General features: G+C 31.7%; 4 protein-coding genes across 6 annotated transcripts; 2 read left to right on the top strand and 2 right to left on the bottom strand.

The window, feature by feature from the left end:
• Positions 1-3,321: 3,321 nt before the first annotated feature.
• LOC121128102 (uncharacterized) lies at positions 3,322-7,024 on the bottom strand. The gene is made up of 10 exons (XM_040723672.2): positions 6,810-7,024; positions 6,677-6,735; positions 5,312-5,378; positions 5,220-5,244; positions 4,846-4,964; positions 4,588-4,770; positions 4,411-4,531; positions 3,964-4,162; positions 3,794-3,899; positions 3,322-3,735 (listed from the first exon to the last, which is right to left on the bottom strand). The coding sequence occupies exons 1-10, from the start codon at positions 6,892-6,894 to the stop codon at positions 3,638-3,640; spliced, it is 1,062 nt and encodes a 353-aa protein (XP_040579606.1). The 5' UTR covers positions 6,895-7,024; the 3' UTR covers positions 3,322-3,637.
• A 96-nt stretch (positions 7,025-7,120) lies between these two features.
• On the top strand, positions 7,121-15,755 carry LOC121128101 (uncharacterized). Of its 3 annotated transcripts, XM_040723669.1 has the most exons (10): positions 7,121-7,271; positions 7,348-7,379; positions 7,468-7,588; positions 10,311-10,414; positions 12,231-12,441; positions 12,514-12,775; positions 13,404-13,533; positions 13,591-13,711; positions 15,374-15,465; positions 15,550-15,755. In XM_040723669.1, exons 1-10 carry the CDS (start codon positions 7,145-7,147, stop codon positions 15,601-15,603), a joined length of 1,254 nt encoding a protein of 417 aa, XP_040579603.1. In that variant the 5' UTR covers positions 7,121-7,144; the 3' UTR covers positions 15,604-15,755. The 3 variants fall into 3 exon arrangements, with proteins under 3 accessions (XP_040579603.1, XP_040579604.1, XP_040579605.2); XM_040723670.1 differs by lacking the exon at positions 15,374-15,465; XM_040723671.2 differs by lacking the exons at positions 7,121-7,271; positions 7,348-7,379 and having other exon boundaries at positions 7,476-7,592.
• A 2,300-nt stretch (positions 15,756-18,055) lies between these two features.
• Positions 18,056-20,338, bottom strand: LOC121128635 (uncharacterized). The gene is made up of 8 exons (XM_040724225.2): positions 20,243-20,338; positions 19,544-19,568; positions 19,372-19,490; positions 19,135-19,317; positions 18,948-19,068; positions 18,696-18,894; positions 18,525-18,630; positions 18,056-18,273 (listed from the first exon to the last, which is right to left on the bottom strand). Exons 1-8 carry the CDS (start codon positions 20,274-20,276, stop codon positions 18,176-18,178), a joined length of 885 nt encoding a protein of 294 aa, XP_040580159.2. The 5' UTR covers positions 20,277-20,338; the 3' UTR covers positions 18,056-18,175.
• A 2,722-nt stretch (positions 20,339-23,060) lies between these two features.
• Positions 23,061-27,462, top strand: LOC121127885 (uncharacterized). Its single transcript, XM_040723452.2, has 11 exons — positions 23,061-23,425; positions 23,488-23,519; positions 24,631-24,751; positions 24,817-24,920; positions 24,978-25,086; positions 25,154-25,252; positions 25,311-25,572; positions 25,630-25,759; positions 25,828-25,954; positions 27,075-27,166; positions 27,238-27,462. Exons 1-11 carry the CDS (start codon positions 23,305-23,307, stop codon positions 27,289-27,291), a joined length of 1,251 nt encoding a protein of 416 aa, XP_040579386.1. The 5' UTR covers positions 23,061-23,304; the 3' UTR covers positions 27,292-27,462.

Genomic DNA, 27,462 nt, shown 5'->3' with positions numbered 1-27,462 from the left:
GGTGGGATGCCTAGTGTTTTATTTAGGTCAGTGTAGACCCTCTTAGACATCATACCTCTCCAATTCAAGACGAGGGGAATGTCGGCAATGTCGTCTTTATTGAAATTTTCGGGTAGGCCCAAGAATTTGAAGATGGAATCTTTAAATTCAATTGACCCATAGAGCCTACATTTCTCCTCCTCCTTCCCATTCAGTAAACATCTATCGAAGACAATGGTTGGGTCTGCCAGGTAAACCTACTCATCTTTACGGATGATGAGGTCGAGTTTCAAGACAGAGCCCTTGTGCGGCACAACATTGTTCTTGGTAAATTTTATGCCCATATGGCTCAGGGAGCGCTCCACCAACTCTTGGATGGCGTCATGGGGGTTTGTACGCGCTCCATGGACCCTAGGGCACGTTTGAAGAATGTTGGCCAAGTTCTTTATCTGCATTTGATGAACTCATTATATTAATATGAATGAAAAAGATGTTCTAATTAAAGATGTGTGTACTTGTTTAAGTCGGGGCACGTCAAAGGGAAGGAAAACTAAATTAAGAGGAAAGCGAGGACTCGATACCCAGTGATTATATTACTCTTTACCACCGTCATATTCAACCAACTTGGAACCAACCTTGTAATTATCCACTCAAGTTCAAATACGTTCTTTATGCGAGTAAAGAAATACATACATAGAACATTCAATGAGTATGTTTAACAGAACAAATTACGGATTTCATCAAAGATTCAGTACAATTGTTATACAGGGATTGCAGAAATTAGGGTAATCTCAAATATATTTGTCTCCAGCTCGTCAGAGTCTTGTCAAGGTTCATTTTCTTCTCAGGGGTATCTGCAGGGTGGTAAACTGGAAGAGCTGTAGCCCACACCCCTAATTAAGGGGGGGAAAATGTTACTAGATAATTTTTTTTTTTTTTGCTTTAAATTTAATATTTGAAATTAAATTTTTCAAATTTTTCTCTAAAAAATTTTATAATTGAAATTTAATTTTTCAAATTTTTTTCCAAAAAATTTAATTTTTAGTGAGCAGCTCTGAATTTTTGAAATTTTTTGAGAATAGCTTGGGAAAATTTTTCCGAAAAATTTAATATTAGAATTTTTTTTCAAACATTATCTCTATTTTCTCATAATTTTTTTTACCCAAGTCATAATTTTTTAAAAATTCCTTTATTTGAGGAGGGCTAAAGCACCCCCCTCCCACTGGTGCCCTTGTTGTTAGAATCTCAGAAAATACAAGATGATGTAATATTTTTTTCAATGTTTTGCACGTTACCCAGAAGTTTTAATGACATTGTGACAATTTTACAACAAAATAATAATTGAAGTTAGAATGAGTAGTAGGCCGACCTTAAACATTAAGCGGATCACAATGCTTATAAAACTGGGTTGTTTAAGCCCCCAAAATGTCCAACACTAACAATGATGACATCACATGAAAATGTTGTATAGGATTTATCTGTGAATATTAAATTATTGATTCCCCTCGAAGAACTCTTCTAGTTTGAAAGCTTTTGGCTTCAAGTGTATAATGAATTAAAAGGTTGCGTGAATATTCTAGGGAAATTTTCCCGATTTTAAAAGGAAATTTCGATCTTTTTTTTTTCTCATATATTTAGAACTTATAATATACAACTTTTTATATTAAATTACACTAATTTACGAACTAATCACATGCTGCCATGTAATTTTTGCATTATTATTTAGTGTACGTGATTTATTGCTTCATTTTCTCTTAAAAAATATAAAAACTTGAATGTATATAATCCCAAATAATTACTTTGTTAACTTCGTGATAAGATTTGATATGCCAACTACCTATAAATCTATATGAATATCATATTTGATATTTATCTGAATATCAATCTCATATCAAATGTAAATCTAAAATTAAGGGATTAAATTTTAGAGAGAAAAAAAATACCATTTATTTTGCCCTGCTCATGTGAAGACAAGCTCTGACTATTAATAAAACTATTGTTCCATAATATTTATATGTCTAATTTATTGCAGCATATACAGAGTGGGGCCCATATTTAACAACAAAAACGATTTTTTAAAATGGATTTTCCCCTAAACTAGTCATCCGATTTTACTAAAAGATGAACGCCAAAATGAAAGCAGTCTCCAACTTTTTTATTATTATTATTCGATATAATTGCTTTCGTTGTCAATAACGGACTACACTCGACCTCACAAAACAGATCTTTGTTTCTTTAATAGACAATAAACTGTACTTTATAATTTAAAATTATGTATATATAGTAATTATAATTTTTGTGGTAAAAAGAATGATTAAAACTTATCTATGGTTTTAAAATAAAAAAGTTGAAAATTTTAAATAAAAACAGTCTAGCACAAGATTTTTATATGTTCACAGTTACAGGCCATAAAATTTTGAGAGGCAACGTTCATTAAAGATGCATAATCGGCCATAATTTGAAGGATATTGAGGTACAGAATTCAAATTGTTGTCCATGTGTAGGTTATATAAAGATGCTTCATTTAGGTAAAAACACCTCTGTTCAACTTCGTTGCTAGAGTTTAATGTTAGAGTATAGCGTTTTTGAATATAGAGAAAACACAATCCACAAAATTTCAGGTTTCTTATGCTATTATAGAAATTTACTAGCACACCCTGGCTTTTATAATTATCTAAGGTATTGGGCATATACCGCTTCAATTGATTATCAATTTGATATTTTCAGTTTGTTTGTATCCTTTATAAAAATGACCAAATTGGAAGTGTATTCACTTGAGCCAATTACTTGAGTGTAGAAGGGAAACTATTTGCATTGACCCCATCTCAGATAACAAAGTCCACTCTATTGATTCATATACCAATACCCATGTAACAATAAGATTATAATATTCGCCTCTGAATTTCAAATTGAGATTTAAAAAACTCTAAAAATGGCCAATTTGTATCTAAATATCCATATTTTGATCTAGTTCTAGTGTTGTGTCGATCCTTATTTAGAGTCTCGGACCGATCCATTTCAGTCCTAAAACAGATAAAGTGATGTCCTTGATGACGTCACTCAGCTTTATTTACTATTTTTTAATCAGTTCTAGTACTGATAGTCCAAAGGACTGGTCCTAAGATCCGACTTGAACAAATAAATATGGACAGACACATCACTATCGAGTACTATGCCAAAAATTGTATGGTAGTTCTGAAATTTTGAAGATAGTGTTTAGCTGATACCTTTTAGCAGAAATTATTCTAGTCTTTTCGTACAAAGTTGTACTAGATTATGTAGATACTAGTGCACTCTGTCTAGCTTATTATGAAATTAGACATACGTACAAAATACTGGGTGTTTTTTTTTTTTTGGTTTTTCTATTAAATCTTTATTTTTAATATCGTTATAAATTGGTAAACTCTTTATCTAAGAATTATGACAGAGTTGTAGGACTATTTGTTCATCTGTCCTTTTGTAAGGAAGCCTTATTTGTACTAAGATATTGAAAAATAAACATTATTTGCTGAGGTTCAAAACTGAGGTTTTTTTCATTCTTTTTTTAAAGTTGAATGTATAGATGGGACTGAGTAAATAAACGAAAGTAAATTATACACGAGTATCGAATAAACATTTTGCTCATTCGGGAGGACTATGTAATTTATATAAATTCACATCAACAGGGACTTTGATTGTAGTTGAGTTCAAAGCCTTCAAAATCTGTAAGAGGAGAATTTTTTGTTGTAACTCCAAGTTGAAATGGAATACTATCGCCTACAAACAAATAAACAAATTATATTGAGGTTTTAGTGTTAAAGATGTGACCCCTTACTTCTGATGACTCCATTCTGTGTTTGTGCCGCCAGTGCATTAAATTTTTTCTCACAAAAGTTGCTAATACTTGTTCCAACAGCATTCGGAATACTCACACTTCCCATCTAAAAAAACAAATTATTCCAATACTAATAATCAGATACAAGGAACATTCAATGAATCACTTACGGCGCAGACTCCAGTCTGAGAAGTGACAATGGATCCCAGGGTAAAGAACCTACTCCTATATTCAATGGAACAAAATCCGTTTGCTCGTCGAACACAGTTTTGATATGAAGAACCTGCTGGCATTCGTTCTCCTGCTCGATTGTACGAGGATATAACTCCGCTTTTTTCCGTAAAATACTGAGTACAGCCAGTTGGGGCCCTTCAAAAATAATTTGAATTAATTAAATGTATATTTAAGGGAAACAAATTATTCATCTGGATAGAAAATTGAGAGAAAATTTTATACTTATTTGTATGCTTTTCAAATACACCACAAAAGCACACGCAATGTCAAACAAATTATACTCGAATTTTATATATGTGGTAAAGTATTCTCGAAATTAAATTTTTTAGTAAATGACTGGCAATTTTCTCGGGGGCATTTTTCCTACAAACGTAATTCCTCACCTAAAACTGGACTCACAAGATATTTGTGACGTCTTAATATTCCAGAAGCGATTGACGTTTCCATCAGAACCCACTGAAATACTCCAGGTAATCGAATTTCCATCCCCAAATTCAACATACACTAGAATACCCAGATATAGTAAGGGCTTAACTTTTTAGTCTATGTAATTTACTTACTATGCTGCCCATTTAAATTTTCTCCACAAAGGCCTCCAATCCCTGGTGGATTAAACCCGGTGGGACTAGTTACCGTGACTTTATCCCCGGTACCTGCAGCTCCCGCCCCACTTTTTCCACAAACACCATCAGTTGGCTCTGCGGTTGCTAGCCTCTCAAAATCCAACCGAAGTTGACAAATTTCTTTTTTTTTTTTTAATGAGAAAAACAAACAAATTAAAATAATCAATGATTAATTGTTCTAGATATAATACTTACTGGGAGAAGCTTTGTTGATGGTATAGCTACAGGTCTGAGTACTTCTTAGTGCAGATGGGAATCCTGGATTACGGATATAGGTTACATTTTGAGACACAGTTGATCCACAGTCTGTAACACTTGAAAAATAAATGTTTTCATTGTAAATTTAAGATAGATAGATATCAATAGAGATATGAACAATAAATGAATTACTTGGAGTTATTGATATCTTTAAAATAAATATATATACTTTTATTATGTCACAAACCGGATTTATTCAACATAAAAAAGGTCTGTTAATGCACTTTACACTTAATTACTAAATTTGTCAAATGAACTATAAAATATATGTATTAGCAACTTGATTCTTGAAAGTACTTATTCAGACATACCTGAAGACGCAGCAAACACCAAAACCTGTAAGAAATACGTGTACATGTTAATAAAATGATTGATCAACAACTTTCTAAAAAACTATAATTACCTGAAGCACAATGTCCATTGATTTTTCCATTCCTGTTTTCGCATTCTCCAGTTGTAAAGCAAACCCCCTTTTTGAAAACAAATATATGTAAATTGATGTAATGTAATAAAGCTAAATATTTTAACATCAAAAAGGAGATTATTTTGTGGAGATGAAGGATAATTCTAAGTCAAGTGTGCTATGAGATATGTGACTCAATTCTCAAAGTTTGATGATTATTAGTCAAGTATCTTCAGTTTAGCTCGAAAATAAGAATAGTAAAGATTTCGATCTATGGTAAGAACGGAACACGTTTTATTGACTTCAAATTTTTTTAGAAGGTTCTCTCACTTCAAAATTTTAATATGATATTTTTTGTCTCTCTCTCCTTCAATTATCAAAAATATTTGTTTTAAATGAGTTAATTGCTCAAATTTAATATAATCTTTAGGATTTAAGTTCATTTTTGTTGATATTGAATAACATAAATAAGTTAAAAAACTTCATAATAATTAAATCCTTTTAAAATTAAAGATTAGAAAAAATATATGAGTGGGATTATTATGAAACGAGTCAAAACGTATCCAAATGTCGAAAAAATTAATTTTAAATTCGTTATTTATCGGGGTGTTACCTTACTCAAGGTCGTTACCTTTATTTCTTCTCATACATAGAATTATTATTCAATAATTATTTGGAATTGTTGAGAGCTTACAAATAGCTCATTAGAATTCAACTAATCAGCCTTTATAACACTGATTAGGATAAAAGAAGTAGAAATATTGACCGCTGACAACAAACTCTGTGTATATTTTTGTCTTAGGGATGTAACGGTATGAAATATCTTCAAAAATATAGAATGAATTTTGTTGTCAGCTGTCGAATTTTTCTTCTTTTCCACTCAATTGTGCTCTGAATTCAAATTAGATCTCGTTAAACTTGAAAGAACTCCGAATAATTATTATTTAATAATTAATCATTCTATAGCTGAGAAGAATTGGCTCACGACCAACTAATTTACATGTTTTTTTTTTGTTTTTTTGTTCATCTATAGGAAAGATTGCAAGGTATAACCAATTAACTTCATGTTTTCAGTATTGTGTCGATCCTTATTTAGGATTGAAGACTGTAGTCTTGTTCAGTTCAGTCCGGTCCAATGCAGTTCTTTCTATTAGTCATGAAACATATGAAGTTGGGTCCTTGGTAACGAAACTCAACTTTATTTCTTTTTCTTTTAATTATTTCTAGTACTGACAGTCCGAAGGACTGATAGGGCCGGTCCTAAGACTGGAATGGACCGAATAAATAAGGCTTGACAATGCACAACATTTTATAAACTAATATTATTTTGGGGATCACACAAGATATGAGGAAGATATGACTCACCATTCGCTCACTACATTCCACGTTATCAAATTTAACGATATTGAATAAACCAAATTGCTCTACATTTTGCACATATGTATGTAAGAAAATAATAATTAAAGAATCAACAGTTGACTTATTTTGAAGCACTCACTTGACTCTCTTCTGAACGGAGCAGCCCCTTCCATACCATTCAAATATATCAGTATGCAAATTAACAACTCCTGCACGTAGACCATTCTCTCCTCCTTTTCAACTGAGATTTGATTAATACATATTATCTAAAAATTCTCATTAGGGGAGTTAAAGATCCATTAATTATGAAACAACACAAAAAACCATTTGTACAATGAATTTTATCACAAGTGACCAAGCAACAAGGAACGCAAAAGTCTCAATATGCTGTTAAATATTTTTTGCAATGTAATCAAAGTAAAGAATTCTGCTCTAGATATCGTGGTTGTATAAAAGAGATGAAAAAATATATTGATGGTTTTATTGGTCAGCTGGCCCTACACAATGATCGTACAAAATATTTTTCTTCTCTTGCTGTTTGTGAATGGATTTCATGCAGAAAATACTTTGCTAAATGAGGATGAGTCAAAGGATGGAAAAGGTAATTTAAAGCAATTCAGTGTTTTGTTCGTTCTAATCATGGGTATATAATGAATGCATTTTTTTTATATATACAGTTTTATCCTTGTTTAATGTTGTGACCTTTCCTGTAAGTATGTACATATTATCTAACAGCTATTAAGCAGTTCTACACATATAAATACCTACTCAACAACGTTGTACCCATTCTCAAATAGAATGACGTTTGCGCTGGTAATGGAGCTCGAAATGGAACTTGTCTACCAGCAAATGAATGCGCTTCCCAACAAGGGGCTGCTTCTGGCTCTTGTGCTTCAGGATATGGAGTATGCTGTGTTTGTAAGTAGGTCTAATTCACTTTTAATAACAATTCAAGATAACCTCTACAATTTTAGTTTAATTCTCTCATTTGAAAAAATCATATTTAGTAGAATTGTATTGATCTTTAATATCCGTTCAATCCCTAATTCTAATTCATCCTTAAAGAACGTCCCAAATATTAAAACACCCTCTAAAGGGCTGCCTTTTCAATAATGCAATAGTAAAATACTTCTGTTTATCAATATTTTAATTAGTTTTGTGGAACTTTATGTATTTTTCATGTACGAGAAATTTCTCTTCATTAAGAGAGAATTAAAATATTTTGCATTTTTATAAAACAAATCATAAAGATTTATGAAAAATGACGTAATGGGCTAATATCTAGGATGAAGTCATTAAACTAAGAAAAGATTGTTTTATGGGACAGCTTTTGCGTTAGATTCGGTCTCGACCTTAAAATTTATGACAGGGACGGATACCTCCCTAATATTTAATCACATTTTGTATTCATATACACGCAGAGAGCAAATATTTTCAAATAGAGGCTACGTGTTGTTACCTTTATTGCATCATTTCCTCTTTTAAAAAAAAAACAGAAAAAAGACCCCAAATCATCGGGCAATTAGTCAAATAAATCAATCATACCAACTGCTATTTATATCTCAAGTACTCCCAGACAATCATTGTCATAATACCTCTTTGAAATGAATTAGATATAAAGGTATATGTATTTCGGTGTTCCCAGTAATTTTGCCGTAAATTATTTTGCCTCTAGGATTTTTCACCTTAATATATAAATAAATGAAGTTAATTCGTTGTAATTGTTTATTTTTGCATGAAATTAATATTCCCTTTGGACATACAATGCTTTAAAAGTTTGTTTTCTGTTGAAATAATGATGTAATTATGCTCTTGCCTCATATTATGGTTGTTCGTTGATCCATGAGTCATCATGTCTAATGATAATAATTACTAACGGAGAAGAGATTAGGAATTCTTCGTTTCAAATCGTTCACATGTTTATTTATTTTGTTTTTCTTATTATACTAATAATTTGATTACTTACTTTCTGTCTGGTTCAAATTCATTACATAATTAAATTTTGTTGGTGTGTACATTGAAATTTTGAGGGCATGATTCCGTCATTTTTTCTACAAAAAACAATTATTTTATGAGTTTTATAGTCCTGCACATTACATATGTTTATTAAAAATTTCCAAAAGAACGTCAATTTTAATTAATAATAACAAAAACCACGTATAAATCTCTTTTCTTTATATGTCAAGGCGAAATATCATTGAGGCAAAATGGATTTAAGGCAAAATGTTCTGAGGTAAATAGTTTACGGCAAAAGTATAAATCGCTGTATTTCATACTATGCATTTCCTACATAGTATTTTATTCGATATTACTTTGTGATATTTAATTGAAAGCGTATCTATACTTTTGTATTTCCATAAGAATAATAAATTGGCCAATATATATATATACGACAAAGGATCAACCAGAAATTGTATTCTTGTCCTTTAGGAAATAGAGCATTATGAAGTATTATTACTTATTATTTAACAAAAATACTTGATTGTGCAATGGAAGGTGACTGTATATAAGGCCTGTCGATAAGAGATTCCTTTTAGTTGTTTTTTTACTGCCTATTTTGATGAAGTCACAGAGGAGGCAATTTAGGAGGAAATTCGATTAAACAAATTGTATTAATATATAACATAGTATTTTATTTTCGCATCGGACAATAATATTAATGTACATTTTTACACTTCGACGATTACGGTACTAATGTTTTTTTTTGTTGTTTTTTTTTTAAATAAATTAAAAGTTGTTTTTAATGAAAAATAGGTCAGAACATAAATTTTCAAATAAATATACAAAAATAGTGGACATTTGTTGGATTTGTAGAGACTACCACAGCACAAATACGCCTAGTACCTCTAGAAAAAGACATCATTCTTAGAATAATAATATGATTAAACATATACATAGTAAGTAACACTAAACTTGGCTCCCTTGTGACGTCATCAAAAAGTTGTCAACTAACGTCAAACAAACTGTGTTGCAGGTTTCTTATCGACACACACCTTAGATATAGTCACTTTGTATCAAGTGAGAGGAGTGAATCAACAGCTGACAACAAAATGACTTATGGTATTTTATATATTTGAGAGGTAACACCTTTGCTATGCAAAAATATCTTAAGTGGAATGGAAACAAGTCCACGTATCTGCAGATTATTTTTATAAAATATAAATGTAATTGATGACCGTTTCTGCTCCAAATTGAGAAATTGCAAATATCATTGTCATTAACGGAATTGTATTAATAATAAAGGCAATAACGTTACATACTTGAATTAAACTCTTTTGTTAAATATTTTCATATAAATGATTTATAATTAATAATAGAACTTTATAATTATTTTTAACCACAATTGTACAGCGATTGACTGGTGATATACAAAACATGTTTTTCATTTTAAAAATAAATGCCAACCAAGAAATATGTCAAACCCCCTAGATGAACTTTAAAAGCTGCGGTAGTATTTTCATCTTCTATATTTCTATCGATCATAGTAGTTTCAATACTGTAAACATGAAATTAAAAAATTGAGTTAAATAACATCATAATTAGAACACTAAATGTATAAAACAAAATATTCGTAAACGTCATGTACCTACTTTATACATAGTATGAATATTCAAAATATTTATTTCAATTTGATCCATAGTTGTAATTCAATGTGGATCCATGTCAAGTGCCAACTGTACATACATTGAGCAAACTTCTATCTCTTCAGCAGGATCTCTAAGCCAAAATCCTTGTACCTACAGGGTAAGTGAGTTTTATTGTTCTTAAAAAAATATCTGGCAGGAATATTTTCAACCCAAAATTGTTCACAGGAAAATTGTCACAACAGAGGCGTCCTTTTTTATTCAAAAATCCATAATTATTCAAAGAAAATTTAATTTTGTGGATTTTTTTTTCAAAAATCCCCAGCTATTCACAAAAATACATTTTTTTGGGAAAAAAAAGTAAAAGGTAAAAAAACTTTAATTTGGGGGGATACAGCCCCTCTAACCCACTCCCTGCAGAAGCCCTTGCACAATCCGTGTTATCTCAGTTCTTATTTAGGACCGAAGATTGCAGTCCATCCAGTTCACTCTTTGTCCGGTTTCCTTACAGTCCTGTTTATCAGTCCTAAAACTTATGAAATTTGATCCTTGATGAAGTTATTCAACTTTATTTTCTTCTCCTTTTGAATCAGTTCTAGTACTGACAGTCTGAAAGACCAACAACATTAAGGACTGGTACCCTAGTTAAAGAAAAATATCACGCTGTTTCCGATGAGCATACAAAAGTTAAAAGCTGAAAACAATGGACGAGTCCTGGGCATACCTTGTGGCCGGTAACAAGGGCTGATTGGGCCGATCGTAAGACTGGAATAGACCGAATAAATAAGGACTCCTACAACACTTCCTACAATTATAATATATAAGTGGCGATTCATCTACTGATCTGCCCCACCTATGTACAAATGATACACACCCATCTAAGGATCCATAGAGATTTTCCCCATTTACAAATATGTATATCCATCACATCTTCAGGTGGCAAAAGGATAAAACTGAAAGTTTCACCTCTAAAATGACTACATAAAAAAAAAAAAGCTTACCTCTACTCAGCGTTTTCGAAAAAAATCAGAGAAACTGTAGAAGCTTTTATATTTAAATAGTATTGTGAAATTAGGAGGGGTCCTTTATGGTCCTTGAAACGGGGGTGGTTGTTGTTTTTAATCTACCTTGTAGCCTTAAGTTTATAATGCACGACCCGTTTACCTGGAGCATAGGTGATTCTATAGGGGATTCTTTCAAGTGGTAGCAGGGGTTTTAACTGTCTGTAGTTGGTACAGTTATCCTGTACAAGCATTGTGGATGCAATTTGGGAAATTAGGTTGGTTGGGTTGTTTCATGCTTACCCATCTCCAGATGAGAAAACTATCAACAGATCCTTAAATGAGTTAGACCCATCTGTAAATAAATCATTATAAAGGTACTATTAATTGTGATCAATTATTACGGAGGGCAATCCTTCGCACCTGGATTGATATGCATATGTCAGGAGTTTTCAAAATTTTCATTTTTTGAAAACCAGCAAGGATTAAAGTTGTGTGATTATTGTGTCAATTTTAAAAACCCTAGATTTACAAAAAGTATCTATTTTTAAAAATTAGTTCTTCGTTGAGGTGAACTTCGGAACTTATTTTTCAGACCTTCTTTCGATTTTACGACCAGAGACACATCCAAAAGCTTTAATTTTGGCAGGCCTGATACAAAGATAAATATGCTGGGCCCATTAGCTACTTACTCTTCTTTTTTTTTTATTGGAATTATTTTAGAAAATAAAATGTGGGACCATCTTGAATTTTTTTTTATAGAAAGAAATTTCAATTTCTTACTTATTTTTTTCGACACATTTGCTACCCTATAAAATATTATTCTCTAGGGGCGAAGGATTCCTTTGCTCTTGCCACTACGCCACTGCTTCCTTACCTTACCCGACATTCTTCTTCCTTGGTTGGATATTTTTTTTCTGGTTTAGTGCTCCCTTTAAACCACTTTTATATACATTTTGTTTTTATTTTTCTTAGCTTTGTAGGAATAACGATGACGTTTGCCGTTTGCGCCTGGACTTTGTGACAAACATTTTGGCACAGCCCTTTATGGGTACAGCTGTTGCAAATGCTGCTGCTGTAGGCGTTGGCGGATCTATAGGAGATTGCATAGATGATACAATGACTCTTTCATCACCTGGAGGTCAAGGGGCACCTACTATTTGTGGACTAAACTCTGGTCAACATAGTAAGGAGATAATGAAAAAAAGACAAATTCATCAAAATACATACTAATCGTTTAATTATATGTATTAAATAGTAATTGTAGACATGTCCGATCTGGGATGTAATGAATTGACATTCAACTTGAGTCCTGGATCCAATGCTAACAGAGAGTGGAATATAAAAGCGACTCAGTTTGTTTGCAATGATAATGATGGAGTGGGAGGTCCTCCAGGTTGTCTACAGTACTTTCGTGAGCCCTCTGGTACGGTTGCATCCTTTAATTTTGATACTTCGTCAACAGCAGTGGCGCCAACTACAACACACTTATCCTCTCAAAAATATAACGTGTGCTTTAGGTTTGTATTTGAGAGAATACTTTTCTTTTCCTTTGTGCCATCATCAGGGGCGTCCACAGGATTATAAATATATATATATATTTTTTTTTTTTTTTGGGGGAGCTTTGTTTTTGGATTTGATTTTTAAATCCGAAAGTTAAATTTTTATAATAAAATTTGAACAATTATTTTTATTAGATAAAATATTCGAAATTCCACAAATGTTAACATAATTTTTTTTACTATATTTCAAAGGTAAAATTTTTTGAAAAAAAATCTAAAATCCACAACTGCTCACATAAAATTTATTTTTTGGAAAAAAATTTAAAAAATTAATTGTTTTGAATAAATCATACAAAAATCCATAGCTATTCAAGAAAAATTCAAAAGTTCACGTAAAATTAAATTTTTTGGAAAAAAATTTCAAATATTATTATTTTTTTTAAATAAAAAAAAAATAAACAATTCAAAAATCCACAGCTGTTAACGTAAAATTATTTTGAAAAAAAAATTAAAAAATTCAATTTCAAACATTAAATTCGCTAGTTAAAAGGGGAAATTCCTAAATTTGGGGGGGGGGCTACATCCCCTTTAGTCCACCCCTTGCGGACGCCCCTGATCATGGCATTGACTCTATATTATCTTGAAGGAGATCAAGTAGTAACTGTGCAATATGTTATTATTTGCATCAAACAAACTCATTTGGACTGAGTATATCTTCAATTAACAACATGGCTAAATCCGTAATCGGCTCCAATTGCAACACAGATTGGATAACAGTAATTTGTTCAAGATTTTGAGTATTATAATTAGTCTTGTGTTTCTGTTTTTTTAAGATTCCAGAAGCAAATAATGTGTTGGCTACCCCTGTAACAGCTACTAACCCATCTGGTGTGAATCGACTATGCGGAAGGGCTCTTAATATGATAACTGCTATGGGTTCTACAACAGTCTGCAGTAAGACTTTTTTTGTATATAATTAGGGTTGTAAATTCTAAGGACTTTCGGTATGACAGCAGTTTAGCTATTAAATATATACAAAGGTGAATTCCAGCGGGGAATGGGCATGTTAAAAAAAAAGGAAAACTGAAAATCCTAACAATTCGAAGAATGTTTTGAAGGAGAGAAAGAATACTGCTCATGACGTTTCATTAGATCAGCTACAATCAACTGTGACAAGGGAGGAAGGAAAAAAGGATATAAACAAAACCATTTGCCAGTATTACTCCGATTTCAATCCCCAATTCTACTTTGAGTCCAACAAGGACTTACAATTATATTTCTTCAACACATCCTCAGGGTCTTTTATGAGCACACACGAATGTTCAATCAGATTTTGAATATAATTGAATCTATTTCAGAGAGGATGTTCATTACTCAGGAATTAAATAATAATGACAACTGCTAAGGAAAAGAAAATTCATTCTTTTTACTACCAAATGCAAATTAACGGGCCAGCTATAAACAATAATGGATTTACATGTATGGATATATTTATATATGGGATATATATCCTTTGTTAAGGATAGTACAGAAATTCTACTTCGCATCCCTCAAAGATATGCAAAGGGAGTAGGGGTGTCTATGGGGGAAGGGCTTCAGGGCTTGAGTTCCTCCTAAATTAAGGAATTTTTCCTTTTAACTAGAAAATGTAACATTGTAATTTTTTTTTCAAAAATTGAATATTTGAAATTTAATTTAATTTTTCAATTTTTCCTCAAAAATTTTCTGTGAATCCCTATAGATTCTTGAAATATTTATCCGAAAAATTTTATATTTGAAATTTAATTTGAGAATTTTTCTTCCAAAAAAATTCATTTTTTATCAACAACTCTGGATTTTTGAAATTTTTATCGAAAAAATTGAACTTTTTGAGAATAGATATGGATTTTTAAAAAAAGATTCCAACCAATTTAATTTTTGTGAGTTGCTATAAATTTGTGAAATTTTCTCCGAAAAATTTTATTTTGTTTTTTTAACAAAAAATTTTATATTTGAAATTTAATTTTGGGAATTTTTTTACAAAAAAAATTCATATTTTTGGAACAAGTCATAATTTTTTAATTTTTTCCAAAACATGTAATTTTTATCTGAATAGCTGTTATATTTAAAATTTAATTTTGGGATTTTTTTACAAAAAAATCATATTTTCGGAACAAGTCATAATTTTTTTAATTTTTTCCAAAACATGTAATTTTTATCTGAATAGCTGTGGATTTATGAGGAAAAATTGGCAGAAAAAGTTTTTTTTATTCAAATTTTGTTTTCAGAAAAATTTAATTTTTCAAATTTTTTTCCAAAAAATTGAAATTTTTAGATTTTTCTTCAAACATAAATCCAAAATCTAATCCCACCCCAATACCCCAAAAAAAAAAAATATATATATATATACATATACGATTCTGCAGACGCCCCTCCGTCATTCATGCGTCCACTCACTCGCTGTTAACTTAGATGTTCTATCCTTAAGAGTTAATGAATAATTATAACAGCTTCTGAAAATAAGATACACTTTTCATATTGGCAATTGAAAAAAACTCACACGCTAAAAAAATGCATAGAATTTACAACTTTACTTATAATTGCTTCGAAATTTTATAATTCCCATTTTTTTTTAAGGTATAAGCACGCCATTTATTCTCGGAGTCAATTTTAATGAGGATGAAATGACAGTTACTGCGGCGGATGCAACTATGAATGAATTAGCACAAGTAGGTTTTGTACATAAATTCAAAATAAATCCCTCTCTACTCTTTTATACTTGACTAAAATACAATATGACTTTACTATTTCAGATACCTGGAGGAACTTATGGTTTTTGGTTAGACTATGAACAAAAGTCCTGTTGAGTTCTTTGATCCAACTTTATACTTCTATTATTATTTAGTTCTTCAGGTCAAATTTGATTTAAGCTGCTCAAATTTTAAGTTGTATACCTCAGTTATCCCCAAAGTTTACCAAACGATTTAAAATAATATAAATACACACTTTATACTTATAACTAGAACCTTCGATTTATTGTGATGGGGTTGACGAATACTTGGGTATACTTTGATACAATGTATGTTATGCCAAAGTAAAGATTTGAACTAGAGACTCCGTACTCTTTACTAGAAAATTTAAGCAAAAATAGGGGTAAAATTTTTATTTTAAATATTTATTTTCTTAAAAAACAGTCATTCTGGAAAATTATGCAGCAAACCAAAAAATTTAATATTTGAAATTTCTTACCAAAAAGTGTAATTTCTTATGAATATCTATGTATTTTTGAAATTTTTTGTGAATAGCTGTGAATTTCTTGATATTTTTTCCCAAAAAAATTTAATATTTCAAAAAAAAAAATAACATTTCAAATATTTTTTGAAAAAAATTTAATTTTATCTGAGTCGTTATGATTTTTTTGAAGAATTTATTGAACAGGTGTCGATTTTGGAGGAAAAGCCAAAAGCTACGGATTTTTTAAATTTTTTCCACAAAAATTTTATGTTATTTTTGAAAAAATTTAATTTTTTGTGAATACCTTCTTATTTTTTAAATTTTTTTGTAAAAAATTTAATATTTGAAATTTCCTTTTGTAGATTTTTTGTAAACAACTATAGATTTTTGAAATTTTTTTCAAAAAAAATTTAATGTTTGAAATTTCCTTTTTGAGATTTTATGTGAACAGCTGAATATTTTTGACATTTTGCTTGTGAATAGCTATAGGTATTTTGAATTTTTTTTTCAAAAAATTAATTTTTGAAATTTTTTATGAATTTTTCTATTTAATTCCAAAAACCATGACCTCCCCCCCTAAAAAAGAAAATTATAATCCTACAGACGCCTCTGAATTGCTATCCTCTTTCTTTTTTCCCCCCCACTGAATTCTACTTTTCAAAGTACCTTCTATAGGGGTAAACTGTCATGCTGCTTTATTATATTAGCTATAACAGCTAATAAGCAGCTATGAGATGGCGAAACTTGAACCAAACAAAAATACTCCAATTAATACTCTAAGTCTAACAATGACATCCAATTATAACTCCGCCCCCAACAAATCATCAATGATGCTCTCTGTCTTTTCATGAGTATACAAGTATTTTAGAATTAATAATGATAACAGCTTACAAATAGCCCCCCCCTCCTCCCATTAAATGTAATCCTTTGGTTTTTGGATTTTTTTGGAAAAAAATTTGGGAGAAAATTTTCCAAAATCCAGAACTGTTCACAAAGATAAATTTTTTGGAAAAAAATTTCTCAAATCCCCACTTTTTCTCAAAAAAAAAAATTGAAAAAGTTAATTAAATTAAAAAATATTAAATTTTTGAAAAAAAAATTCAAATAATTAATTTTCTTGTAAAAAGTAAAAATTCCTTAATTTTGGAGCTGGGTATTTTTTATTTATTTCTATAACCTAACAAAGTAATTAATAAGAATCGCAAATTAAACATTATTTTTGGATTCCGATTCCACACCCGATTCCGATTAATCATCCCATCACTAATTTCTAGTGATTTAAATACTATGTATTTTTGAGCTGGTCCGTTGTTTTGGTAATATGAAGAATGAATTTTCTTTTCCTTAGCAGTTGTCATTATTATTTAACTCCTTTGTAATTGGTAGCATAAAGAATGAATTTTATTTTACTTAGCAGCTGTCATTATTATCTAACTCCTGAATAGGGAACTTCCTTTCCTAATTTATTCAAGTGTATCGAACCCCTGATTGAGCATTCCTGTGTGCTCACAAAAGAGCCCTGAGGTTTTGTTGTGGAGTTATAATTGTAAGCCCTTGTCAGGCTAGAATTTGTGGATGGCCATCGCAGTAATTCATTACCATGTCTTTGTGTATTTCCTTATTCCCTTCCTCCTCTGTGACAGCTAATTGTATCTGATATAATGAAACGTCATAGCAGCTCAGCTTCTCTTCCCCGAAACATGGGTAAATTCATACGTCAAGCCTTTAGTTATTCTTATAAAAAAGTGGGGAAAGGTCCTTGACCTAGAAATTGACCTACGTTTGTTATTATATGAACCCAGCACAAGTCCTGGTTAGACTCAGAGTAGAATTGAGTATCGGCATCGAAGTTATTTCTGCCCTTGTTAAAAAAAATGGAGTGGGATTTGTGCTTATTTCCTTTGTTCCCCCTCTCACAGCTGATTGCAGCTAATCCCATGAAACGATACGACAGCTAAGCTGCTCCCCTCTAAAACATTTTTCAAACTGTCAGGGTTACAACATTAATTTTGGGAGTTTTTGGCGGGATTTTTTTACAAACGAAAAGTACTTAAAAATCTACCATTTCAATAATTCAACAGTAGATTGTAAAATAAGAATTTTATTTGTCAAATTCTGGACTCCATTTCTTATGTGATATTGTTCATATTATCATCATGCAAAAAGTAAGTCCAGTAATATACATACAACATGCAATATGCAGTTTTAGCAAGGTATTTGATTATAGGTTAGCTCAAATCCTTCCAAATTAGCGTTACCTGCGTCTTGGACTGCTACTCCTAGACGGAAAGGGATCTCCTCACCTAAAATTATAAAAAATTCTGATGAAGGATACATGCAAAGGGTACAGTTTACAAATTTGGCCAGACGTAATTGAAATTCAATCATTATTGCAACCTTACACTAATAAGGAAAAAACTTTGTTTCGATCATTAAATTTCCATTTTATCATTGAAGCCTCAAGGCTGTCCACAATGTCGAGATAAAAACGTAAATCATGACGTCTGTCCAAGAATGTAAATTGTTCTAAAATACTTATAAAATGGAGACATACTTCGAATAACTCCATTTACAGTTTGTGCATTAATAGCATTAAATTTCGTTTGACAAAACGTGTTTGTGGTAGTACCGACCGCCCCTGGGATTGTGATTCCAGCAGCCTAAATACAAAATGCATATGTACACTAACTGAGATGGATTTAAATTATTTTTTTATTTGACCCACAGTGCATGCTGCAACCTGGGATGTAGCTATTGCCCCCAATGTAAAAAAGTTGCTTCTATATTCTATTGCACACTTTCCATCTTCCCTCCGTATACAATTTTGATAGGTTGACCCAACCGGAAGTCGTTGTCCTGCTCTATTATAAGAAGATATTGTTCCACTTGAGCCAGTGAAATATTGTACACATCCATTGGGAGCTCTGCAAATGAAAGACTTTGGATATCAATTCCGCAAAATATGTATAAAGCTTACTTAAAATTAGAATTACAGGGAATTTGAGATGTTTTGATGTTCCAAAGACGATTAACAGAAGTATCGGATCCAACAACGATGCTCCATGTTATAGAATTACCACTTCCGAATTCCACATACACTAAATTTAAGGAGGAGGAACATAATTCACACTATTAAAAAATATAAATAACTGTTCAAAACTTACTATGCTGACCATCCATATTATCTCCACAAAGTCCTCCAATCCCAGGGGGATTGAATCCTGATGCACTGGTGACTGTGATTTCGTCCCCTGTCCCTACTGCTCCGCCTGAGCTAATTCCGCAAGTTCCATCTGATGCCTCGGCTGTTGACAGTTTGACAAAATCAAGACGGAGTTGGCAAATATCTGTTTTGAGAGGTGAATTAAAACATTACTATAACAGATGAATTAAAATCTCACTGGTGTTTAGTCTTTGAATAGTAAATGAGCAGGTTTGGGGACTGTTTAAAGCTGATGGAAATCCTGGATTACGAATAAATGATACATTCTGAGTCACTGTGCTTCCACAAGTATTTGTGCTGTTCGTATACAGATCAAGTCAAATTATGATTAATATTATATGTTGATCTACCTGAAAACACAGCAGACGCCAAAGCCTAAGGAAGAAAAAAAAAGTTATTCCTTATACAATATTGAACTTCTGAATATACAAAGTGTGTTCAAACAGTAAGGTGACTTTTCAAATTTTGCGGGCGACGTATATTTGGTATGCTATATTTTTTTCCCTGGTTTTTTTGTTAGTACACACACGAAAAGGAACATGTATATATTGTTTAAAGATATATAATATGTTTTGTTTGTTAATGAGGAACATAATGGTTAAAAGTTTTTTTGCATGTTCCTTCTATACGTCTTTTATCGTTTGGACGATTGGGCTTTGGTTTCGATATCATAACCATATACCCCTGATTAGTCACCAGTTATGACTCTTTTGAGCAAATCAGGATCATCATAGACGTATGGCAATAGCTCATTAGCGCGATGCTAACGATTATTTTTGTGAAAATTAAGTAGTTTCTGAACAAACTTCTTTGAGACTCGTATCATGACCAAAACATTCGAAAAAAATTAATAGCACTAGCCAACCAATATGTCAATATCCTTATCAACTTCTCTGCTAGTCATTTGACTATTTTCAAAAACAATTTTCTTCTCTGCTAAAAAGATAAACGTGCTCAAAATCTAGCATACCAAATAACCGTTGCTCGCAAAATTTGAAAAGTTACTTTATTGTTTGAACACACCTCGTAAATGAGTATTGAACACTAACCCGATGCACAATTCCCATTGGTGGATCCTCCCATGTTTATACAATCCCCAGTGGAGAAGCAAACACCCTGAAGGCAAAGTATTTATTTAATTGGGTTTTAGGATGAATATGAGTTAATGAATTATTTATTAACTTTTGTGAATATATGTTTATGCATTTCATAATGCAATTCTTTACTTGAGTAAAAGAAACTCATGTATACGCACCTTACTTTTATTAACAGCCAAATGATCAAAATGGTATTGCAAGAACAATGAAGTATGTATTGTGCGGGACTTTATATTAAAACTTGCCCTACCGTCAGACAGTGTATATGCTGTCCAAACGGACAGATGCTCCCAATTCATGCAAATTAAGTACGTTTTGACCTATGATACAGTTGTATTTAAAGGTTTAAAGTTACAACTTAATCTTTAGTAATATTGTATTGGACTTCTAATAAAGGATTAATTATCAGTCACTCATATACAGGGTGCGTAAGCTATCTGTACCTTCAAAAAAATTGAACTTAATTTTCTCTCCCACCTTTTATAAGAATTTATAAATAAAATCAGATTTTGAAAGTCCGGCTGCTACATGTGAGGCCTCCCATTGTTAAAAATGGAGAACCAAGGCTTCACCTTGGTTTTCTGGTACCTATAGGTAGGCATCAGTGTTGTCGCTCCTGGTGCGGATTCCAAGGTGGGTTCCGTGCCTTTTCAAAATATTTGAGACCACGAATTCGTCAATTGATTCCATTTTTTTCATCCAGTGGAGGTTTGAAGAAGCTATTTCCTAAGTGGCCAAGATAAATCGCCAAAGTAGCGGCATTTATATCTTACGCACCCTGTGTATCTAAATCCTTGTACTATTACATGAAAACAGAATTTGAGAAATATAAATTTTGAATAAAATTTCCCATTTTTTACAGATATTAAAACCAATTTACAAAATCAAATTTTTATTTCTGACCCAAACGAAAACGTTAACAGCAGTAAAAAGTTATACAACATTTTTATGAACTATAACTCCCTCTGAATCCCTATTTACATCAAACTGTAGGACATGGTTTTTTTGTTTGTTTTTTTGTAAGACAGGTTAGGAAAAAAATCAATTTAAAACACCCTGAAGTATAATTTAAAAATCATACAAACCATTCCCTATAATGAAAAAGAAATATACTTACTCCGCCCTACAAATTGGGGATAAAATTGGGGATTCTTTTAATATTTGTCGAATTCAAAAGGATGGAACTTACCTCTCTATCATTGCACTCAACATTATCAAATCTAATGATATTGAATAATCCAAGGATTCCTATGAAAAATCTTATTTAATAATAATCTTATTAAGGCCAACTTTATCTCAATCTTTCCTCATCAAATCTTTCAAAGTATAACTATAAGCAATTTGAGACTTCTACAAATTTAATTAAATTGAAACAACATTTAAACTTTTGCATAAATACAAATATATTTATTTAAGCAATTAGATGAATAATTCTTAAATATTATGGAACATTTTTTTAGATATTTTTTTTTTAAAAATGCGTGTTGGACATACTCAATTTTAAAGAAGGTTAATCAAAGACTTCTCTGTGACTCCTGGGACCATCAAGAGGGGTATAAAGCACAATTTTTCACAAGAGATCCCACGCAACCTTCTGACAGATTGCATGAAAGCTAGAAGGTTCAAGAGGTGCAAGAAAATCCTCACATGAATCCAGGCAAATGGGTCAATTGTGAAAAATTTCTTGGTCAGGAAGATTTACACAGTTGATCAATTCCACAACCCCCGCAATGGCTGCTGGCTTGCAGAAACAAAAGAAGAGGTCCAAGTGGTTTACCAAACCAAATATCAGGTCCAAACAATGGCCTCGGCGTTAGGGCCGATACAATTATTCATGTGTTTCTAAATCCATCTCTCAAGTCCATATTTTTCTGCCATAACTGTATATTTTCTAAGATAAGCAGATAAACAGCCCATGCAATTTTTGTAACAAAAAAAAATCAAATAAATATTGCTACTTGATCAGAATTATTACTTTTCAAAGAAACCCTTTGAAAAAGGGTTGTTTAAGACTTTTATTTATATTTAATCAAGATTCCACATAAGATGTAAACCCATTTTTGAAATCACAATAATATTTGGCAAATCAATCACATATTCATTTTTATGTAGATTATTGATTTATTTTTTTTCTTACTCAAAAGTTAGCTCATGCCTATAATAAGAATAGAAATACTCAAAAAAATTCTAAAATTAGATTTGATACGAAAAAATTACTTATTAGGTTTGTGATTAATACGTCAAATACTACAATACTTAGAATACGGACTAAAAATATGGGAAAGTGTGAATTTGTGTTGAGTTCTGTATATCTTCTGTAACTCAGGATCAGTGTATTTACAGGGTTAAAAAGAAAAGGGGATTTAAAGACTTTATTCTCCTTCAAAAATATTATTTTACGCTGATTCCGATTTACTTGGCCGATTAAGAGTTATTTGTCACTTGAATACCGTGTAGATTGGCTCTTTTTTAGAAAGATTTGATAAGGAATGACCCATTGATATATATGTATGTACAATAAAAATGGATGACTTTACTTACTTTTGTTCCTTTGATGCCCCAGGGCAGGGATGTTGGACAATCCACATAGTAGGATTAAGATTATTATAGGGTAAAATACAAAATTTGTTAACATTTTGCAATAATTCTACTCTGTTTCAAGATATGAAAGCAAATGAAATTGGAATTTCTTCTGCTCTTAAAAGATGAAAAGTTCATGGATGAGAAAGATGTACATGCAAAAAAAAAAAAAATTTTTTTTTTTAGAATGACCCAGATGATGAAACAAAGAAATGAAATCTACATGATAATAAAGTTAATTGCATCGAAGCTTAACGTCATAATTATTAATTAGATGCATTTGAAAAGGGATCTGAGAGCATAATTTTTAGCGACACAATCAAAGTCTGTAATCAGCAAATAAACAAACTTAAAGAAGTATTTATGCTATTTTTTCGCAAACATTACTAGTCAAAGACTAGAGTTTATTATAAACACACTCACTTCAATTCAAGATGATTGTATTTTTTACACTTTGGTGTGTACTTCTATTGAATCAACAAGGAGTCTTTGGAGAAAATCATCGAAATAGAGACACGGATTTATTAGTCAAGGATTCTTCTCCAGATGGAAAATGTACGTAGAATAAAGTTTGAACTGAACCATTCATAAAACAAATTTCTTTCTTCCTCAAATAGTTTTGTCAATTTTTAATGTTGTCTCATTTCAAGTAAGATTTATCGTATTAATTTTTATTAAAGGGGTCTTGACTGGAAAATATTTTAGGGGGAGGCAGTTTGGTTTTTGGAATTTTTTTGGGAACAAAAAATTTCAAAAATTATATTTTTGGGGAAAAAATCTAAAAATTTTAAAAAATTCTTTGCTATTTACAAAAAAAAAATATATATTTCAAATCTCCAGAGTTGTTCACAAAGAAATTTATTTTTTGGAAAATAAATTTTAACATAAATTTTTTTGGAAAAAAATTTCAAAAAAAAATTGTTGAAAAAAATCCTGTAACATCAGTCGACCATAGAATGTTCTTTATGCTGTAACTATATAGTGTTATATGAGTCCTTATTTATTCAGTCCAGTCATAGCAGCGGGCCTCTCAGTCCTTAGGATCAGTCCTTTGCACTGTCAGTAATAGAACTGATTAAAAAACGAATAACGTTTTGAAGGACAGAAACTTTATAAGTTTTAGAGCTGTACAGGACCGCAATTAGTTACAAAGCAGCTAGTTAGCAAAAAGATTAGCTAAGATTAGTAATTAGTTACAAAACACAACAAAAACCTGAGCCCTCTAGCTTAAGTACAAGGCTAAAAAATGGAATTTGAACATGAACGGATTCCAGGCCAATCCTCTCAAGTCCATGTGGGTCCATGCAAGTTATTTTGGGGTTTCACAGCAGACTGTCAAGAATTCTATCCAAAAAAGTGGATAGAAAGAGCCTTATGAGGATGGAGAGACCACTTTTGACAACAGCAATGAAAGGTCCCCATCTCCTCTGTTGCAAGACTATTTTGAATAAGTCTTTTTGAACTCTTTTTTTGAAACTTTTGACCCTCCTACAGCGCTGATGCCAATCCCCTCCACTAAACCTTTTGAGTGCATGTTTATTTCCTTCCGACCCCTCCACCCTTATCAGCTGATTCTAGCTAACCTAATGAAACGCCATGCCAGCTAATCTTCTCTCCTCCAAAACATTATTCAAATTGACAGAGTGTTCAGTTGTCTTTTGATTTCTTTTCTTTTTTAACATACCCTAAGTACACAGGATTTTCATCACTAAGTAAGTCCTTTGAATAATAATTATCTTTTTAATGCAATTTCCACCAAGAACAATATATGTTCCTCATCCGCCACAAGAAATGGTACTTGCTTTACAGCCGCCGAGTGTACATCTAAGGGTGGATCCGCCTCAGGGACATGCGCTTCAGGATATGGAGTGTGTTGTGTATGTAAGATCAGCCTTCTACTAAACTACATACTTTGAGTCATTCATAATTTATCGTATTCGTTAAAGTTATCCTAGGATGCGGCACCATGTCCAATGCTAATTGTACGTATTTGGAACAAACGTCAATTACGAGTGCTACAAGTCTTTCTATGAACCCATGTACCTACACGGTAAATAATCACTTGTCCTTTTGTTATATATAAGAAAACAATTTGAATTCTTTGTAGATTTGCAAATGCAGTAGTGAGGCATGTAGACTGCGGCTCGACTTTACAACAAATATACTTGCTCTTCCCGTCATTGGGACTCAAGCAGCCACAGCGGCCGAAAATTTAGGTTGTTGTTTATTTGGGAACAAATTATGTAGATTATCATATATTAATATGTTGAATCGTATTTACAGGAGGAGCTCTTGGAGATTGCACTGTGGACTTTATGACTCTCTCTTCTCCTGGAGGACAGGCGTCCCCGGCGATTTGTGGATTCAATACGGGTCAACACAGTAATACCTTTTTTTTAAGGGGGGTTATTGAGTAATACGTATTTTGTATCAATTCCAGTGATTGTGGATATGTCTGATACGGGATGCAATGAACTTACCTTCAATCTTGGAACCGCCTCTTCTACAGCACGTCAATGGAGTATCAAGGCGACACAATTTGTTTGTAACGATGATAATGGGAGCGGAGGTCCACCAGGATGTTTGCAATATTTTACAGAACCCTCTGGCACAGTTGCCTCCTATAATTTCGATACATCTGCATCTGTTGTTGCTCCAACAGCAACACATCTTTCAAACCAACAATACAATATATGCTTTAGGTACATAAGTTTATAAGCACGTTATGACTTCATAAATTTTGTATCTACTTTCTTTAGACAAGGCGAGGGTAATTGTCAAATTTGCTACACTCGTCATGCTACTAACTCCTTTGGTGTCAGCATTTCTCCTGCGGCAGCAGCTGCACAAGCAGGGGTTGGAACAGTCTGCAGTACAGACTGGATAACTGTAAGTAGATCATATTAAATGTTTAAACGTATACCATTTAATACTTACATGACTTGTCTATAATACAGATTCCTGAGGGAGCCGTAGGTCCATTTCCCACTCCAGTAACTGGAACTAATCCGACTGGGAATAACAGATTTTGTGGAAGATTACTCTCAGGAGCGGATGGAGATGCAGCGGGAACTACTGTTTGCAGTAAAATATGAATTCGTTTTTAAATTGATTGATGTGTTCATATCTAACTTGGACATTGAACAGAAAATGAGAGCCGTTCCTCCTTTTGTTCATTTTTGAGAACCTGAATGAGAAAATATGGGAACGGCGTTCATTTAGCCGTTCATTTTTTTCATCATGTTTTATTTTTTACCTCCAGGACCAAAGCTAAAACCAAGTGGTGAAATAACGACCACTTGTACAATTTATTTCTAATTTTATTGGCTACAAGAATACTGATTGTCCGCTAGGGGCACAGAGGATATCATGATTCATGAATTACTAATTAAGTAACTCTCCAACTTCCATGACTTTAAGTAGATAACTTTTGGGTGGGAGGCTTGGTTTCTCGAATTTTTTTTTCAAAAACAAAATCCAAAAATTATAAAATTTGTTGGAAAAAAACGTAAAAATCTACAGCTATTCACAACAAATTAAAAATTTCGTAAATTTTTTTACACATCACAAAAAGTTAAATTTTTTGTAAAAAAATTTCAAATAATAAAATTTTTGAAAAAAAAAATCACAGCTAAAAAAATTAAGATATCAAATTTTTTGGAGAAAAAATTTCAAAAATCCATAATTGTTCACAGAAAATTAAATTTTTTGGAAAAAAATTTGAAAATTTAATATTTGGGCAAAAAATTTAATAATATTTCAAATATTACATTTTTTCAAAAAAAAATTCAAATCCTAAATTTTGTAGTAAAAGAGAAAAATTTCTTAAATGAGGGGGTCCGCAGGGGGCCTTCCACCCCCGCGGACGGCCCTGATTATGTGTTAAAAATTAGCATACGTCACAAAAACAAATGATAACCTGACATCATATTGGTTATCTCAAAATGGAGAAGGTTTTTTAGGGGCCCACTGAGCCAATTAACAAATAAGTGTCAGAAAGATTTTTTTTTTTTCAGAAATGAACTATAAAAACGTAAAAGGGTCCAAGCTTGATTCTAATCATATCTTATAAAAAGTCAAGGAAGTTCTAAATGCCAGAAAATATATTGTTTTATTTTCTTTTAGTTATTGGAAATGATAAAAAGCATTTCATTTCATAATATTTTCTATCAAAAATTATATATAATTTCTATTTTTCGTATAGGTATAGTTTCTCCCTTTGTTTTGGGCGTTAATTTTGACTCAAATGAGGCCAATACAGGAGCAGCAGATTCAAGTACAAATGAACTGGCAATTGTAATAATCATACATTATCAAATAAATTGACATTAATTACAACTATTTTTTTATTTTCAATGTATTAATAGATACCTGGAGGAACCACTGGATTTTGGCTCGACTATACTCAAAATCCATGCTAGATATCACTGTGAGAATTGATTAAGATGTCCATATAAGCATACAGTTCTTATATTGCAAGAAAGTTGATAATGGATCCAGTTGACGTATTTTATTTATCTATTTTTATTTGTACTCTTTTTGTGGATGTAATAGAACATGGCTAAAGTACTAATCTTTGCCGCATTAAAGAT

Source organism: Lepeophtheirus salmonis, chromosome 13 (assembly GCF_016086655.4).
Source record: "Lepeophtheirus salmonis chromosome 13, UVic_Lsal_1.4, whole genome shotgun sequence".
NCBI lineage: Eukaryota > Metazoa > Arthropoda > Copepoda > Siphonostomatoida > Caligidae > Lepeophtheirus > Lepeophtheirus salmonis.
Note: the sequence above shows the minus strand (reverse complement) of the source record. Positions and strands in the feature narration are given on the sequence as shown.

Coding starts and splice junctions, on each gene's coding strand:
- LOC121128102 (XM_040723672.2), bottom strand. CDS start 6,894: ATGGTCTACGTGCAGGAGTTGTTAATTTGCATACTGATATATTTGAAT. Junction 4,163..4,410: donor TCTTGTGAGTCCAGTTTTAG/GTGAGGAATTAC, acceptor TTATTTTTGAAG/GGCCCCAACTGGCTGTACTC. Junction 3,736..3,793: donor ACAGAATGGAGTCATCAGAA/GTAAGGGGTCAC, acceptor ATTTGTTTGTAG/GCGATAGTATTCCATTTCAA.
- LOC121128101 (XM_040723669.1), top strand. CDS start 7,145: ATGGTTTTATTGGTCAGCTGGCCCTACACAATGATCGTACAAAATATT. Junction 7,589..10,310: donor ATATGGAGTATGCTGTGTTT/GTAAGTAGGTCT, acceptor TTTGATCCATAG/TTGTAATTCAATGTGGATCC. Junction 13,712..15,373: donor GGGTTCTACAACAGTCTGCA/GTAAGACTTTTT, acceptor TTTTTTTTTAAG/GTATAAGCACGCCATTTATT.
- LOC121128635 (XM_040724225.2), bottom strand. CDS start 20,276: ATGGGAGGATCCACCAATGGGAATTGTGCATCGG. Junction 19,569..20,242: donor CAATGGGAATTGTGCATCGG/GTTAGTGTTCAA, acceptor TTTCTTCCTTAG/GCTTTGGCGTCTGCTGTGTT. Junction 18,895..18,947: donor CCCTGTAATTCTAATTTTAA/GTAAGCTTTATA, acceptor TTTCATTTGCAG/AGCTCCCAATGGATGTGTAC.
- LOC121127885 (XM_040723452.2), top strand. CDS start 23,305: ATGATTGTATTTTTTACACTTTGGTGTGTACTTCTATTGAATCAACAA. Junction 25,760..25,827: donor GCAGTACAGACTGGATAACT/GTAAGTAGATCA, acceptor TCTATAATACAG/ATTCCTGAGGGAGCCGTAGG. Junction 25,955..27,074: donor AGCGGGAACTACTGTTTGCA/GTAAAATATGAA, acceptor TTTTTCGTATAG/GTATAGTTTCTCCCTTTGTT.